At 42.6% G+C, this 14,859-nt stretch overlaps 1 protein-coding gene across 5 annotated transcripts in view; it reads right to left on the bottom strand.

Moving 5' to 3' along the window:
* AGAP1 (ArfGAP with GTPase domain, ankyrin repeat and PH domain 1) overlaps positions 1-14,859 on the bottom strand; it is a 332,749-nt gene that overhangs the window by 299,620 nt on the left and 18,270 nt on the right. Inside the window, exon 1 of one of the 5 annotated variants that reach the window (XM_074548905.1) lies at positions 9,005-11,034. The exons of the other annotated variants lie outside the window; for them this stretch is intronic. Within the exon in view, the coding sequence (XP_074405006.1) occupies positions 9,005-9,053 (49 nt within the window). The 5' untranslated portion in view covers positions 9,054-11,034. Of the gene's footprint in view, positions 1-9,004; positions 11,035-14,859 lie in introns of those variants that run through there. 5 annotated transcript variants of the gene reach the window in all.

The raw sequence follows: 14,859 nt of genomic DNA, 5'->3' as shown, positions 1-14,859 counted from the left end.
AGCAGGAGCTGAGCATGAAGCACAAGTCCCACAGCAGTTATTTATTCTATACCATCACTCTGGACACCTCTGGGCAATTTTCTAATTAAAGTGAGTAACTGAGAGGTTCAGAGGCTTCAGTTTCATCCTGTGAAGAAGCAAAATAAGGTGAGAGTGGAATAATCTCTCAAGCCAAAGGCAGCAGTGCAGCACATGCAATTTACTGTGCACCAAGTTCTGTCCTCTGAAGGCTCTCTCAAAATGACGCAACTTAAAATTCTTCACTTAGAGGACTGACTGCAAGTATTTCTTTATACTTATATAATATATACTTATATATTTCTTTATAAAGCAGGTGGGAATGGCAATATACAAACAATTTATAGGGGCATCCTCAAAACTGAGTTTAAAAACTGTCCTCCTACTCTTTAGGCAAAGGCAGCACTATGCTGCTGCAACTACTACAATCTGTGAGGTTAAACACATGTAACTACAGAAAGGGGATTGACTTGCGGGTTCTGAGGTTACCAGGAGGATTTTATACTGCAAACAAGTCTCTGGTCTTGTCCCACAAGAGGAACCCTCACAGAACTCGGACACTCACCCAAACCAGCTTCCTTCCTTCAGCTAATTTTAAACAACAGGGTGAAATGTTATAAACCAAAAGGCAAACTAGAAAACTGCTGGGAGAGAATCAATCCTCATGGTGACTCATACTGTTAGAAGAGCCCCAAAACACTCTTACAGAAAGAATACTAATTACTTGCATAAACCATGCAGAAAATAGAGAAAAACCAGGAAAATCCCCCTGATGCAGGAACACTTGTACAGCAGCATTTTGAGTCCCAGTCCTGTTTTAAACTGGCTTGCTTAGTTTCTTCTGCAAGTCCTACAAAATGCAAACTACAGGTTCTCCTTTTCCCTACACATCACTTGGCTGCTGTCCCATCTCCAAAGGAGTAGAGACTTTGTATCTTTGACTTCTGTATCTCATTACCTCCATCTACTGGCAAGAGCTGCTCCGGGTTTATAAACCCCCTCCAGACCCAGCTCATACTTAATTATTAAAAAAAAAAATCAAACTAATTTCAGAAATATTGATAATTAATCAGTGAGAAGGAAGAACACAAACAATTCAATTCCAAACCACCTGAAGGTATAGGCCAACTTGTAGATCTCACACCACTTTTTTTCCTGTTGTCTAGAATTTATTCCTCCCTACCAGTGTATGAAATTTATCTTTGGGTTGAAAATCAAGAGCAGGAGCCACAGCCCAAGACTCCATTTGAAATATTAATGTGATTTCCCATTAAATTTCACAGCCTTTACTGGTAGCAGATGAGCCATAAAACCAGAACATCCTGGAGTGCTTTGGGTTGGAAGGGAGCTCCAATCCCATCCCATCCCACCCTGCCATGGCAGGGACACCTCCCACTGTCCCAGGCCGCTCCCAGCCCTGCCCAGCCCTGCCCTGGGCACTGCCAGGGGTGGGGCAAAACAGCAACAGAAGCAAGAACAGCTCCCGTTTGAAACAATTCCCGGCCTAGCACAACATCCCAAGGCAATCCCACTCCCAGCCTCTATTCCTGCACAGAGCCACAGCTCATCTGCAAACCCGTTCTTCAAAACAAGGTAACAACAAAATGAATAACACACTGCAATTCAGGCACATCAAAACACATTTTTAACACTTAGGAAGGCTGCTGGTCTCTACAATCTGCTTCCCCTACATTAACCCTTATGAAGGGATCCCATTAATCCCTTATTAATGGGATCCTCAAATGTGCCTGGAAATTTTCCTTATATTCAGCTGTTCTCTGTAAAGTACTAGATTATTTTAAGACATCAAAACTATCTGTTCTAAAGCAAAATAAAATGCATGCATTCCTTTTTCCCAGACCTTTTTATGTTATTTATTGTACTGCTCCTCATCCCCAAGTCTCACAGTTGTCAGCAGCCAGAAGAGGGCAACATTTGAAATATTATGTAAAACCACAACCAGTTCCATCAGCTGCACAGCACTGGGACATGCTTAGTCTTACCAAAAACCACCAGGTTGTCCCAAAGCTCCTCACTTACCACTGTTACATGACATAAAATTTCCATTTCCTCTTTCTAGAGATCCAAGATCTCCACTGAGTGATTTGATCAGATTTTTGTAAGCAGTGAATTACTTTCCCATCAGCACTGCAGCATCGTGATGCTTCAGCCCAAGCAAAACTGTTCTGCAGACACACTACTGTTAATTTGTATTATTTTATGCAGTCAATTTAAAAATGAGACCTTTTCTGAAGCATTTCTGACTCTTTATTTACCACCCTATGTTCCTAAAATATACTCAGTGTGCATAGTTCCTTACTTAACTTTCACAATAAAGTCAAAGTGATGATTCACTTAAGGGAAATGCAAAACCTTTTCATCTCATGATAAATAACACAGATGCAGTTATTCTTTGAAATTCAGTGAGCAAAGCATGCTCTGATCCATCCAAGACAGAGCTGCTCACTGATCCACAAGCAGAGGCACAAAATCCTCTAAGAGACTGCTGCTATGGTGATGCCTCTTCAAGAGTGAGCAACATCCACAAAAACACCGTGCAGAAACAAGGCAAAAACCCTCCTTTGGGTTTTAAATAGTAAATTTCAATTTGAGGAGTGACAGAGAAATGTTACCATGGAAAAACAGTTTCAAGAAAGAATCTGAATGCCCTCAATCAAAGTTAAATCTGGGATTCACCTAGAGGTTTGTTTTTCCTTACAAGGATGCCAACAGGCTGCATTACTTTATCTTTTAAAGTGTATTGCTCCTAAATCTGATTTTTAGCTGTTCCTCCATGCCTGGCAGAGTTTTCACCTGAGAATGAACCTGTGTTTGTGAGTTTGTTCATATTGTGCTTGATCAAACCTGCTCTGACATTACCTGCTCCAGGCTGGTGCTGGCTGAGAGGAACCCCACAAGGAACCAGCACCTGAAGGCATCCAGCACTAATCCCTGCCTGAAAACAGAATATTCCCAACTGGGATTGATGTGGGGCTAAGGATGAAGATGCTTGGCATTCTGTATCAGAATCCTTCAAGATTTCTGCCCAGTTTCCATGAGAACTAACTACTTGCTGTTTAAGTCAGGCTGATGTAATTTAAATTCCCCACGGCTTTACAGATGTGTTGAGTTTGAAAATACAATAAAATATTTTCAAGCTATGACATAAAGAAATTTAAAAACAATCAAATTTCACTTCATAAGTAAGCTTCACGTGTGGGGAAAAAAGTGAAAATCTTGTAACAGGAAAGTAAGCAAAAAAAGGAGTAAAAATTAGTCACAGAAGCAGGGGAAAGGCCACAGTGATTTACTAACACTGGTTTAAATATCCATCCCAGGCTGATCCTCCCCCAGTGATGTAGGAGGAAAAGGAACCCAAAGCGCCCTTTTGTACTAACTCCTGAATACCAAGAGTTTGGGACAAGAAATGTCACATTTTTTTCCAGCAGGTCCAGATAAACTGGCCCTTAAGGCTGACTAATTAGGCAGCTGTTTAAGGGAATGAAAGATCATGAACCAAAAAAGCTCCTGAGCCAAGATCAAACAGTTTTGTGTGTGCATGATCCCCCTCAGATGCTTTCCCAGAACTGCACGTCCTGTGCAGAAGCTGCTTTAAGCAAAATATTCACACAGACTTCAAATTTAGAAGGTGGGACAAGTTTTTGCTAATAAAAAAGCTTTTAATTTATCTTATTGTGAAAAAATTAAATATGTAATTAGTTCTGCATTCTCATATTTCATGACAACAGAGCACACACCATGCTCATCCTTCTTCAGGTTTCTCCTGCACTCATCCCTGTCAATAATCAAATAACCAGATCTGGAAATACTGAGAGTGTTATACTGAGTCAGACATCAATACTGATAGAGGCTTTTTATTAAGTTGAAAGTCATTTGTATTCTTACTCCTCTGCCAGGATTGCATGCTGGTTTTCATTTATCCATCTACTCAAGTACCAACATTGCCATTTTCTCAAAAAAGCACTCTTTTAACATGATCATAACTCAGATTGTTTCTTCCCATATACACAGCACATATTTATACATTTCCCTTCAGCATATTATACATCCTGTTCCAGCTAGAGAAAACTGACTGTATTTAAAATAAAATATTGTATTTCCCATCAAAGCAAGACCTGCAAGGCCTAGAGCCAGCATTAAAGGTTTAAAGGATTCCAAACCCCTGGATGCTCATTAGCAATGAGTCTCCAGCACCAGGTCCCTGCAAGATTTCAGCCTCACCTGTCAGTCCTTGGACTGTCACTGCTCTGACATCACAGCAAACTCTCACCTCAACATCCTTCTGCTTCCAAAAGTCACCTCATTACTGGTGTTTGAGTTCCTCATGTACCAACCAAATCTGCTTTTATTCATATGCCAGTTATGAATGTTAATTTCTTTGCTATATCCCAATTCATAGATGGTCATAGCTGAGGATACTGGAAAGGCAAAACTCCACAAAATAACTGAAAATGAACCCAGAACAAGCCCAAGTGTTCCCTTTTTTAACAGGTTATCAGAAGAGGTTCTGGTGGAGGCAGTGGTAAATACTGCTCAGGCAAAGCTAACACAGTGCTTCCTCATGGAAGAGAGGATTCAGGATGGGGAGCAGTGTTTCACCTTAGAGGCCATGGGAACATCTGCATCTCCTCTGCACAGGCACAACCCACTGACCAAGAATGATCTGCCCACACGATTTATTATTTATCTTGCTGCTCTGCTCTCCAATAGACACATAAATATAGTCACATAAGTATTGTCTGGTTAAAAAAAAGCATCCATCAAGCCAAAAATTACTTTCCAATATTTTATGAATATTGCTAATTACAGTAAAACAATCTTGCTCTGTCCTTAGTGCAATGTTTCATCTCTATTCACACAAACAGGGAGATGGTAATTTTTTTTTTTTTTAGAGATTAGGCACACTTATTACAAGCACCCTGATGAACTGGAAGGTTCTTTGTCTGGTTGCAGAGCCCCTCCTCTTTCTTTAGTTCACTGCCCAGTTCCCAGCATCTGAGCACTTTCAATTAATCCCTGAAGTCCCTGCAAAGCTGAAATGCTCCATTTATTCTGCACAGCCTGGCCCTTCAGAAACTGATCCAAATTTCTCTTTTCCAGAGTCAGGATGCTTTTAGCAGCTTGACAATATTACTTTGGTACAGAAGACTTCATAAGAACCTCAAATTCATTTATAACTGCTACTCTCAGAATCTCAGACTGCTTTGGGTTGGAAGGGACCTTCAAGCTCATCCAGTTTCACCTCTTTGCACTCGCCCAGGCTGCTCCAAGCCCCATCCAATCTGGCCTGGAACACTCCGGGGCAGCCACAATTCAACACCTCATGTTAAGTCTGCCTCTCTTAAATCCTGGCTTGGAAAGGACTTATCACTTATACATGAAAGGACAAATTTTTCAAAACCCACACTAAAACACTCTTATTTCCTTCCCTAGCACATAAAATTCCGGAAGTTATGAGAATTCCCTGCTATCCATTTTCCAAACCATGTGGTTGCACTTGGTCACCACCAGGATGTCCAGGACGCAGGATCCAAGCAGGCCCTGGGGCTGCCAAGAGTTCAATTGACAAGAGGCTGATGAGCATCGGGCCAATCCTCCAGAGCCTCATTTCTCATTTTTAATAAACACTGACACTGCATCATATTAGCTGCAGTTCCAAATACAGTAAATACCACCAGCATGTATTTATATTTACCAAGAGCCCAATTTTTGTGTGTGTTATTAACTTTATACAATTAGCATGTTCTTTTGACAGGCACCAAGCTCAGATGAGTTCATATTGGGCAGAAGTTAATTAGTGTTTGATTCCAAAAGCAGAAAATGGAACAGTTTGGGGATGGGATTTATGTAGCAGTACTTTTTGCTGCTGTTGTTGCTACTGTATTGGGGGTTTTTAAGGTTTCCATATTTTTATCTTCCCAAAGAGACTGCCTGAAGCAAAGTCATGGATCCTGTGTATTATCAGCTCCCTCAGCAGGCAAGGAGAACTGCTCATTATCACCACCTTTGCATTTACTTGTACCTGTTGCTCCTGGGATAACAACAATGTGCCTGAGGCTCACAATACCTCTGAACTGCCCAAAAAAGGCATTTCTTAATGTGGATACTCCCTAAAGGAAAAACACTGAATATCCTTAAAAGCACAGGCATCAATTTTTGTGTTATACCTATGAAGTTTATTCATCATTAATGCCAAACTTTCTGTCACATCACATTTTCATTATTATGCCCAAATTTAACATTCAAATCCATCTGCAGACATGAACTGAGTCTTCACTGCTGCCACTATGTTTCCAGACGCTCTCCATAGGAAATGTTTCTGAAAAGAAGCTGAACTGAATGGCACTGCAGGATTGTCTCTGCATGGGCACTCAGGTTCTGTCTGCCTGACTGGCCAAAGGCTGAACTGCTGATCCTGGAGCCCTTTTCCAACCTCACTGATTGCATGCTCAGCAACAGTGAAACCACAGCACTCTGAGCTCTGCCAGCCAAAAGTTTCATTTTGCTATTTTTTAACTACCTGAAGACAAAATATAAGGATAATAAAGTAACTGAGTTGCTTACAGCACACAGGTAACATCAGGCACCTGAACTCATCAGAGCAAATACTGAAACTCTGCTATAAACAATTATTTGTATTTAACCTGCTAATCCCTCCCAAACTCCCACTCCCCCTAAAAAACTACATTTCCCAGATTGTGATGTATTCCGTGTGCTCATTTGGGCTCTGCCAGGGGAAGACCCTGCTACCATTACAGCTGTGCCATGAATCCATACACTCAGATTTCAAGGATTTCTTTTAGAATGGGTGCCTTAAGCCTGGGGAAAAGAAAAGGAGGAGGAGAGCTCAGAGCCCCTCCCAGGGCCTGCAGGGGCTCCAGGAGAGCTGGAGAGGGACTGGGGACAAGGGATGGAGGGACAGGACACAGGGAATGGCTCCCAGTGCCAGAGGGCAGGGATGGATGGGAGACTGGGAATTGGGAATTGTTCCCTGGGAGGGTGGGCAGGCCCTGGCACTGCCCAGAGCAGCTGTGGCTGCCCCTGGATCCCTGGCAGTGCCCAAGGGGAGGATGGATGGGGCTTGGAGCAGCCTGGGACAGTGGGAGGTGTCCCTGCCGTGGCAGGGGTGGAAGCAGATGAGGTTCAAAGGCTCCTTCCATCCCAAACCGTGAAGGATTCTGCAGTGATTCCATAAATGCCTTTACCTGAACCACTCCAGTAACACTCAAGTGACATTTCCAAACCTTGGCCTGATGAGAAACAACCAATTTTAATCTCCTCCATAACAGACTATGCTCAAGCACTGGAAAACTGACTTCATCAGCTACAGAATTCAGGTTAGCAAGATTCTGGGTAGTCTAAAATTGTGAATATCACAGTCATGTGAAATGCTAAAACTTCACATTCCCCACAACTAAAACTTGATTCCATCTTGGGCTATAGTATACACAAGATACCTCTAAGAAGGGTTTGAAGAAAAGTAAACAACTTTGAGAAGTGGGAGTTTTACTGTGTAAACTTCTTATTTTTCTCACTCAGCAAAAAAAAAAATCTATGAATAAGCAATTCTTTTCAAACATTTCAGATATAGTGCATCTTTTCCTTTAACCAACCATTATCACAAAAAATGCCCTCAGGGGACTTCTCTGGAAGTTTTCCACGTGAGGAGGAGAAACCAAATGTCAGAGAGGATTCCTTTGCCAGAGAGCAAGGAAAGCCAAGGGAAGCACATCACCAAGGAGGATTCCAGGCCCCACAGACTGACAGCAGTTCAGGTTGCCATGACTTTCTCAGACAAAGCATCATGTTTTGTTTGAAGCCTGTTCCATTCAGCATTCATTCTGCTACATCCACTTGCCTGCATTCTCTCCACACACAAGTCCTGCTGAGCTGCTGCTCAGGTTTGTGCTAAACCCCCACAGCATCTTCTTGGCAGCAAGAATCCCAACAGCAGCAGGCAGTGAAGCTCTGCCTGACCAAAGCACTCATTCCAGACCAGCTGAAGCAGCATCCTGGGCAAGTCATTCAGTTTCAGGTCCCTAAAAATTACCTTGTGCTGGAGAGCTCACAAACACGAGAAAGCACTAAGTAAGCCTGCAGCAGGAGATTTGGTCTCTCAACAGGAAGATAAGGAACCCATCTGACTTATCTCCATCACGCTCTCACTGAAGCAGCCTCACAGAAATAGAGCAGGTCATGAATTTTCTGTAAGGAGAATTGTAGAAGCCCATCAAATATTAAAAAGCACTGCAGATGTCTGCAGTCCTTTCTAAAAGCTTTTTTCAGATGAGCAAAGAGGACACATTAATTAATTCAATTAACTGTTTCCAAACATTCCCCTTGTACAGATCATTACCTTTCTTTGGATGTTTTTATTACAAAATTAGTCTGTTCCTCCAGGGTTTTCACTGCAGAGCTTCTCTCCAACTGTAACACTGTTTGTTTATCCAGGCTTTCAGAAGAATTCACAGAACCTTACTGCCTTCTGCACAACCTAAAGCAGTAGTTCCATCTCCCTGATTTTCAGAAAGCCTCTGCTATCAGCCACATCTCCAGGTTACCACTTGCACAAGCAAAAACCTTAAGTACAAATACGAAATTACCTGCAATGCAAAAACAGCCTCTTGAAAATGATCAGGAATGCATATGAATCACTTCAGCTTATTGAATTACTGCATCTAGCCCACAATCCACTTAATGGGGTTTCTTAAATTAAATTTCTCTCCACCAAACACATCTCCCTGTCACATGACACGAGCTGAATACCTACAGAGAGTACTGAATTTTCATCAGATCCAGCAGCAAGGTACCTGCCTGAGTAATTCTGGCAAGATCAATTTGTTTGTGTTCCAAGCAATCCTTCATTAGTGCATTACTTAAAAATCAGTCTGTTTCTAAATAGGAAACCTGCTCAAAGACATTACTGCAGAACAGAAACTGGACTGAAAGCTGAAAAACATCATACCTATATTGGAAATGCCATCTTCTTCCAGTTCCTTTGCAGCAAATAACATCCTTTCCAAAGCAGCAGTTGCAGAACCAGCCTGTGCAGCGCTCAGATGCCCCTATGCTGACGGAAGCACATCTCCATCAGGGAAGGACAGAGCTCTCTGAGGTGCCACCTTCAGCCACCCAGAGCTCCCCAGCTCCTTCTGCATCATCCAGGCAATCATCTCCTGCTCTTACATAAGAGCAGACTCCCAGGTGCCCCCGTCTGCAGCACGGGGCTGGCACTGCAGGCAGAGGCTGCGGCTGTCCCGTGCCAGGCCCAGCTCCCCGTGCACTGACCTCAGAGGCAGCAAATCAGCACCTGGGCATCTCTGCTCCTCAGGGCTTCCAAAAATAGAGCAGCAGCTGCTATCAGAGCCTGCCTGCTGATACCCAGCACCACTGACCACATCTAAGACCTCCCATTTCCTTAATGCCACAGCCAGACTGATTTATATTGCACTCTATCTGACAGTGAAAGGCTGCCCGATATCCATGTGGTTCTCAGCCTGATAAGCAGGGTAAAAAAAAACCCAAACAAACCTTTTTTTAGCATAACCTTGCATGCCAGCTGTGCTTACTTCAGGCTTTAGATGCTACCAAGTGGAGACCTTGCTCAGATTTTCCCAGCACGAGTGCAAAGGGCCATTCTCAATGCACAGACCTCGCACATAACTGGCATTGACAATTGGCACTGACACTCTTGGATCCAACATGAATTTATGATGAATTGAATCAGCTCTCAATTAATCAGATTAGCACCCCAGCTGTGAACACATACACTTCAGAACCTTATTCTTGGACTGTGACCTCCTGTTATCTCCCACTATCATAGAAATTTAATCTGTCAAACAATCCAGTACAAAGTCCATGCAATTACATCCGCTTAAGTACAAATCCACGCTTGGCCGTGAGCCCTCAGCAGATACATCTTGTTCAGATGTCAGTCAAGTTTTGTTCAAGTAATTACAGCCTCTTTCTTACTGGAAACAGCCACTGCTTTCTGCAAAGCCTCAAATTTCCAGAGCACTGAAGGGCAGGCCAGGATTGGGAGTGCCAGCTTTACAAACAGCAGATTGAAGGAGGACCATGGAGGCAGGATCACTGAGGCTGCTATGGATCAGCCAGCCCACCCCACCTCAGCAGGGACACTCCATTAACACTCACCACTGTAAAATGCACATCAAGCTGAATCTTGTCATGATTCACAAGTTTCTCCACTTGTACCTTCCCTGACAGAGAGAACTCGATCACTGCACCTTCCATCTTTCTGGCTGTAACCAATGCACACCTCAGATGGTTTAAAACAGAACAGAGAGGACCAGAAACACAAACTGCAACACACTGGAGAGGCACAATACAACCTGAAGCAGAAACCACATTCTCTTATTCCTTACAAGAATCCCTTGTGCAAGTCCCTTCTTTTATTCCTTTCTCCCTCTATTCTCAGAATGGTGCTCATGCAGATTTCAGCTCAAATAGAGTATATGCATTGTACCTTAACTAGTTCCATAACAGGCAGCAAGGAAGCAAAACTGGACCTCAGTTATTTACAATAGCACATAGGCTATAAGATACCTAGCTGTTTAAGTCAGAAAAATTAATAAAAGGATCCCACAGAACTTTGCCTTCTTTCTATTCACTCCTCAGATTACAAATGCCCCACAGATTCTTTTCAATGTAACCAACTTTATTCAATAGAACTCTGATTGTAATCTCCTTTAACAGTATTTTTAAAAAATATACAAGCCAACAAATGCTCTCATTACCCTCCATCCTTTGTACAAGACATACATAATAGCTTTATATTTGTTAAATTAAATTAGATGAAACTTAATACACCAACCTACAGAGGAAAGCTAGTTCAATCAGTTCTTCAGTCTTGTTCCTCTATTCAGTTTCTACTTATCCAGGTGTTATTGGGTCAAGTCTGGTTTTTTAGTTTCTGTAGTATAAGAGCTATGTAAGGAGATTTACTGACTCAGAGTTGCTACTTATTTCTAGCAGAAAATGTGTTCAAAATGCTATCAATTATCACTATTTGGTTAATTTTGAACCCTTTAGCAAGTGTTACATCATGAGAGCGTTGCTTCATGTCTTTAAAGCAGTCATGATCAACCACAGAAGACTTTATTCAGCTTTACAATGATAGATAATTATCTAGGCCTAAACACTCCATGCACTTTTTCAGTTATATCTGTTACTTCGGTAAACCTTCCCAGGTAGGAGCTAGTGATTTCCTCTAGCATTATTTGAGTTATCAGTTCAGGAAGCTGATTCCTCCTTGCTGGAATTATTTTATAGCTGATCATCAGAAGGTTACAGCATCAGCCAAGCCAACGGCATTAACTCCTCAGCATTCTTTAAAAGGCTTTCCCACTATTATCAACTGATAAATGTAATTCAGCCATTGCACAGCACTGTTTATTCACTGCTTTGGCTGTTTGCTGCCCTTTGTTGATGCAGCAGAGGCTGGCTTTCAGCTGCAGGGAAACACCTGCAGGGCTAATCCTGGAGCAACAACTTCAGCTCCTGCACACGCCCCATGCTCACAGCAAAGTTGGCTTTTCTGTTTTCCATACACACAACACGACAAACAGCTTATCATGGAATGGTTTGGGCTGGAAGGGACAATAAATTCCACCTTGTTCCAGAGATACCTTCCACTGTCCCAGGCTGCTCCCAGCCCATCCAGCCTGGCCTGGCCACTGCCAGGGATCAGGGGCAGCCACAGCTGCTCTGGGCACCTGTGCCAGGGCCTGCCCACCCTCACAGGGAACAATTCTGGACCAGCAATTTCAAGTCTTAAGTTTTCTTGCTCCTGCACATCAGCTGTGCTCCTGCTGCCCAACACAGAGCTGCAGAGAACAGGCAGCTGCCCCGGCTGCCTCAGCCCAGAGGTCGGGCAGAACCAAACCACGGGCTGGTTTGGAGCTCTGCTTTCCAAGTGCATTGGCAGCCACCACACACAACAGCACTTCCCACAGACGCCTCGGACGTGAGGCAAACCACAGAATGCTCACTCATGAACTGAGCAGCTTATCCTCAAAATACTGCAGGCTTTCAGAGTGACCTAAACCAACTGCGTGGGCAAAAATGAGCCCCCAGCAGCAGCGAGTCTTGGCCAAATGGTCAGCACAATCCATTCTGTGTATTTATCTTTTTATTACAAAGCTCCAATCTGACCTTTCAAAAGCTTCTGATATCCTGCTTAACAGGGGTGGCAGACAGATATTTCTTGGTGTATTGTTCCAAAATGGTATGAATTTGCTTTACATTTTACATACTTTTTAGGTTTGTACCTATACATACTATAGATCCTTTTGTCACCATCCTGGCTTACACTTCACATCAATATTTCAACAGTTTTCATCCTCAGCCATTGTTATGCTAAAACCTAGGTGTTAGCAGAGCTCTATTTTTGAAGTTGTCTGCCAGAGCATGTCTCACTCAAAGCAGCCTGTCAAAGAAATTCACCCCCAACACGAACAAAGAGAGATGGAAAAAGTAGTTGATGTCATTTTATTTTTTTCAATATGAGAACAAGTCAGTGAGACAGATCTAGATTATTATGAAACATAGTAAATTAAGCTATTTGCCAGGCCTACTGAAATTCAAAATTCAGGAATCTGCCAGGAAAATGATTTTGAAATTAATTTTATTTAATTAATCCATATTACATTTGGTACAGCCAAACTCCATGATCCTTACTTCATCCTTATAGGGAATTCCCCTGTAACAGAGTTCATTTATGGAGAAGACAGGGCATTCATTTCATGGCATCTTTATTTTGGAATGACAAATTTGCCAATTAAAATTTTAAAAAAATGAAAGGGACAAGAATTCAAGGAAAGCCTGAATTCAACCAGGTAGTTTGATTTAAGTAAGTTGAGGCTGAACTGAAGTCACCCCTCACTGGAATCTACTCTAAAGAGCAGCAATTCCTGGTAGTTTAAGATGTTTTCTGCATTTCCTCCTCAGCCATCAACCAACTGAGGCCAATCATCACCTTTTCCATGAGCATCTGGGAACATCTGCCTTCAATAATTCATCTCTCACACTAATGAACTCCTGAGCCAGAGGCTGCAGATGCTCCTCACTCTCCCCTTCCATCCAAGCCCTAATTACACTCAGAGTGTGTTCATTAGCTTGGACAGGCGCCCACCTCCCTCTGCAGCTCCCTGCTTATCATCGGCCCTCCCATGCAAACAAACACTCCGAAAACCTGGAACCTCCCCGAGACCTCGGGGAGAACCACAGCCCATCCCCATCAGGAGCTGGTAGCACAAATCTCACAGGGACCCTCATTAGAAGGTTCTTCCAAGAATTGGGGGTAATCACCAAGGCAGTGGCCCTCAGTTATGTAACATTTGCACTCCTTTTTCCTTCCTGCCTGGGGTTCTCCCTGTTCCATCACATGGGCAGCACCCAGGGTTCCTTCACTTGTTTCCATTTCAGATCAAAAATCCAACAGCTGATCTGTAAACCAATAAGCCAAGTTATTTTTCAAGCACGTCTTTAACATCATCAAGTCAACATTGCTAATGAAGCAAAAGGTATAAAGCTCTTATAGCTGAGTCTTAAAGCAAGCAAAGAAATCAAATTTGTACTGACCTTTTAACATGCATGTGTACTCTTTTTTCAGTTATAAGCCTAAGCTGAAAACACTAATTCAGAGCTGAGCATTGGCCCCTTGGCTTGATTCTTATACTGTATTTACCTCTATTTAAAAAAAGCATCTGAGATCCTTCCATAGCAATTTCACTGCTCCTAGGCAAAGGTTTAATAATTATTAGCCTGATTCTGTCATTTCTAAAAAAAAACCCAAACAAACAAATAAACCCAGCCAAGTCCCAATTCATTACAGTAGTACCAGACTCCCCTAGTATTGTGACTTTTTTATTTCACTTCAGTTGTTCAAAGTCAATATAAATTCTTTTCACTGCACAGTTACTAGGCCAAAGTCAAAATGCTTTTTTCCCAGTTCAGCCACATCAGGCTGATCTTCATCTCTTTCCCAGAACTCTAATTAAGTCCTTCTCATAACTGCTCAGAGAATGCAATAAGATCCAATTTCTTTGCAATATTTATTATTGCAGTTATCATCTTGCAACAGCTACAGCCAAGTGAGCATCTGACCAAGTCCTAAAAAGTACCATTGTTTGGCTAAAAACCTTCTCCAAGTGCCTGAGTCCCAATCGATGTGAGACATGACTCAAGAGCGAAGGAATTCTGCAGCTCCACAAAACTGAAATAAGAATTAGCTGTGAGTAGCAGCCAGCAGCCAAGGCAAATCGATTGCTGCCCTGATCAGCACACAGATCACAGCTCTGCTTTCTGCACAAACTGAAGGTGTCCGACCTGGCTGTGGTCTGAAACGCCAGAGACTGGGGCCCTGTGCAGCGTTACGGCTCAGCCAGAATAGAAACAACTCTCACTGCTCAATGCTCACCCTGTCCATCGGGCTGAGCCCACAAACAAACCGACACCAGCCACACTTCCAGTGCCAAGTGAAACATTCCCACCAGAAAACACTTCCTGTTGACAAACAAAGCATCAGCCCTTCTCACTTGCTGTGTATTTCTAGGAAATAAAGCAGCATTCTGCAGATTTGTTTGTAAAGATAATCACTGTGAGCGATTACAGGATCAAGCCCTTGATCAGATTTAAGTGTCCAATACACACTGTCTGTCTATTTACAAACACCTGGTGATAATCCCCTGTTGTCCTAGACAGAGAGGAATAAAAACCAGTTCTGAATGGTGAGTGTTTCTTTCTAGGTAACCTGAGGAAAAACTGACCTTGAATTATACAGCAAATAATTAAAATTAC

Source organism: Zonotrichia albicollis, chromosome 10 (genome assembly GCF_047830755.1).
Source record: "Zonotrichia albicollis isolate bZonAlb1 chromosome 10, bZonAlb1.hap1, whole genome shotgun sequence".
NCBI lineage: Eukaryota > Metazoa > Chordata > Aves > Passeriformes > Passerellidae > Zonotrichia > Zonotrichia albicollis.
The sequence above is the reverse complement of the archived record's forward strand: the minus strand, read 5'-3'. Positions and strand labels throughout refer to the sequence as shown.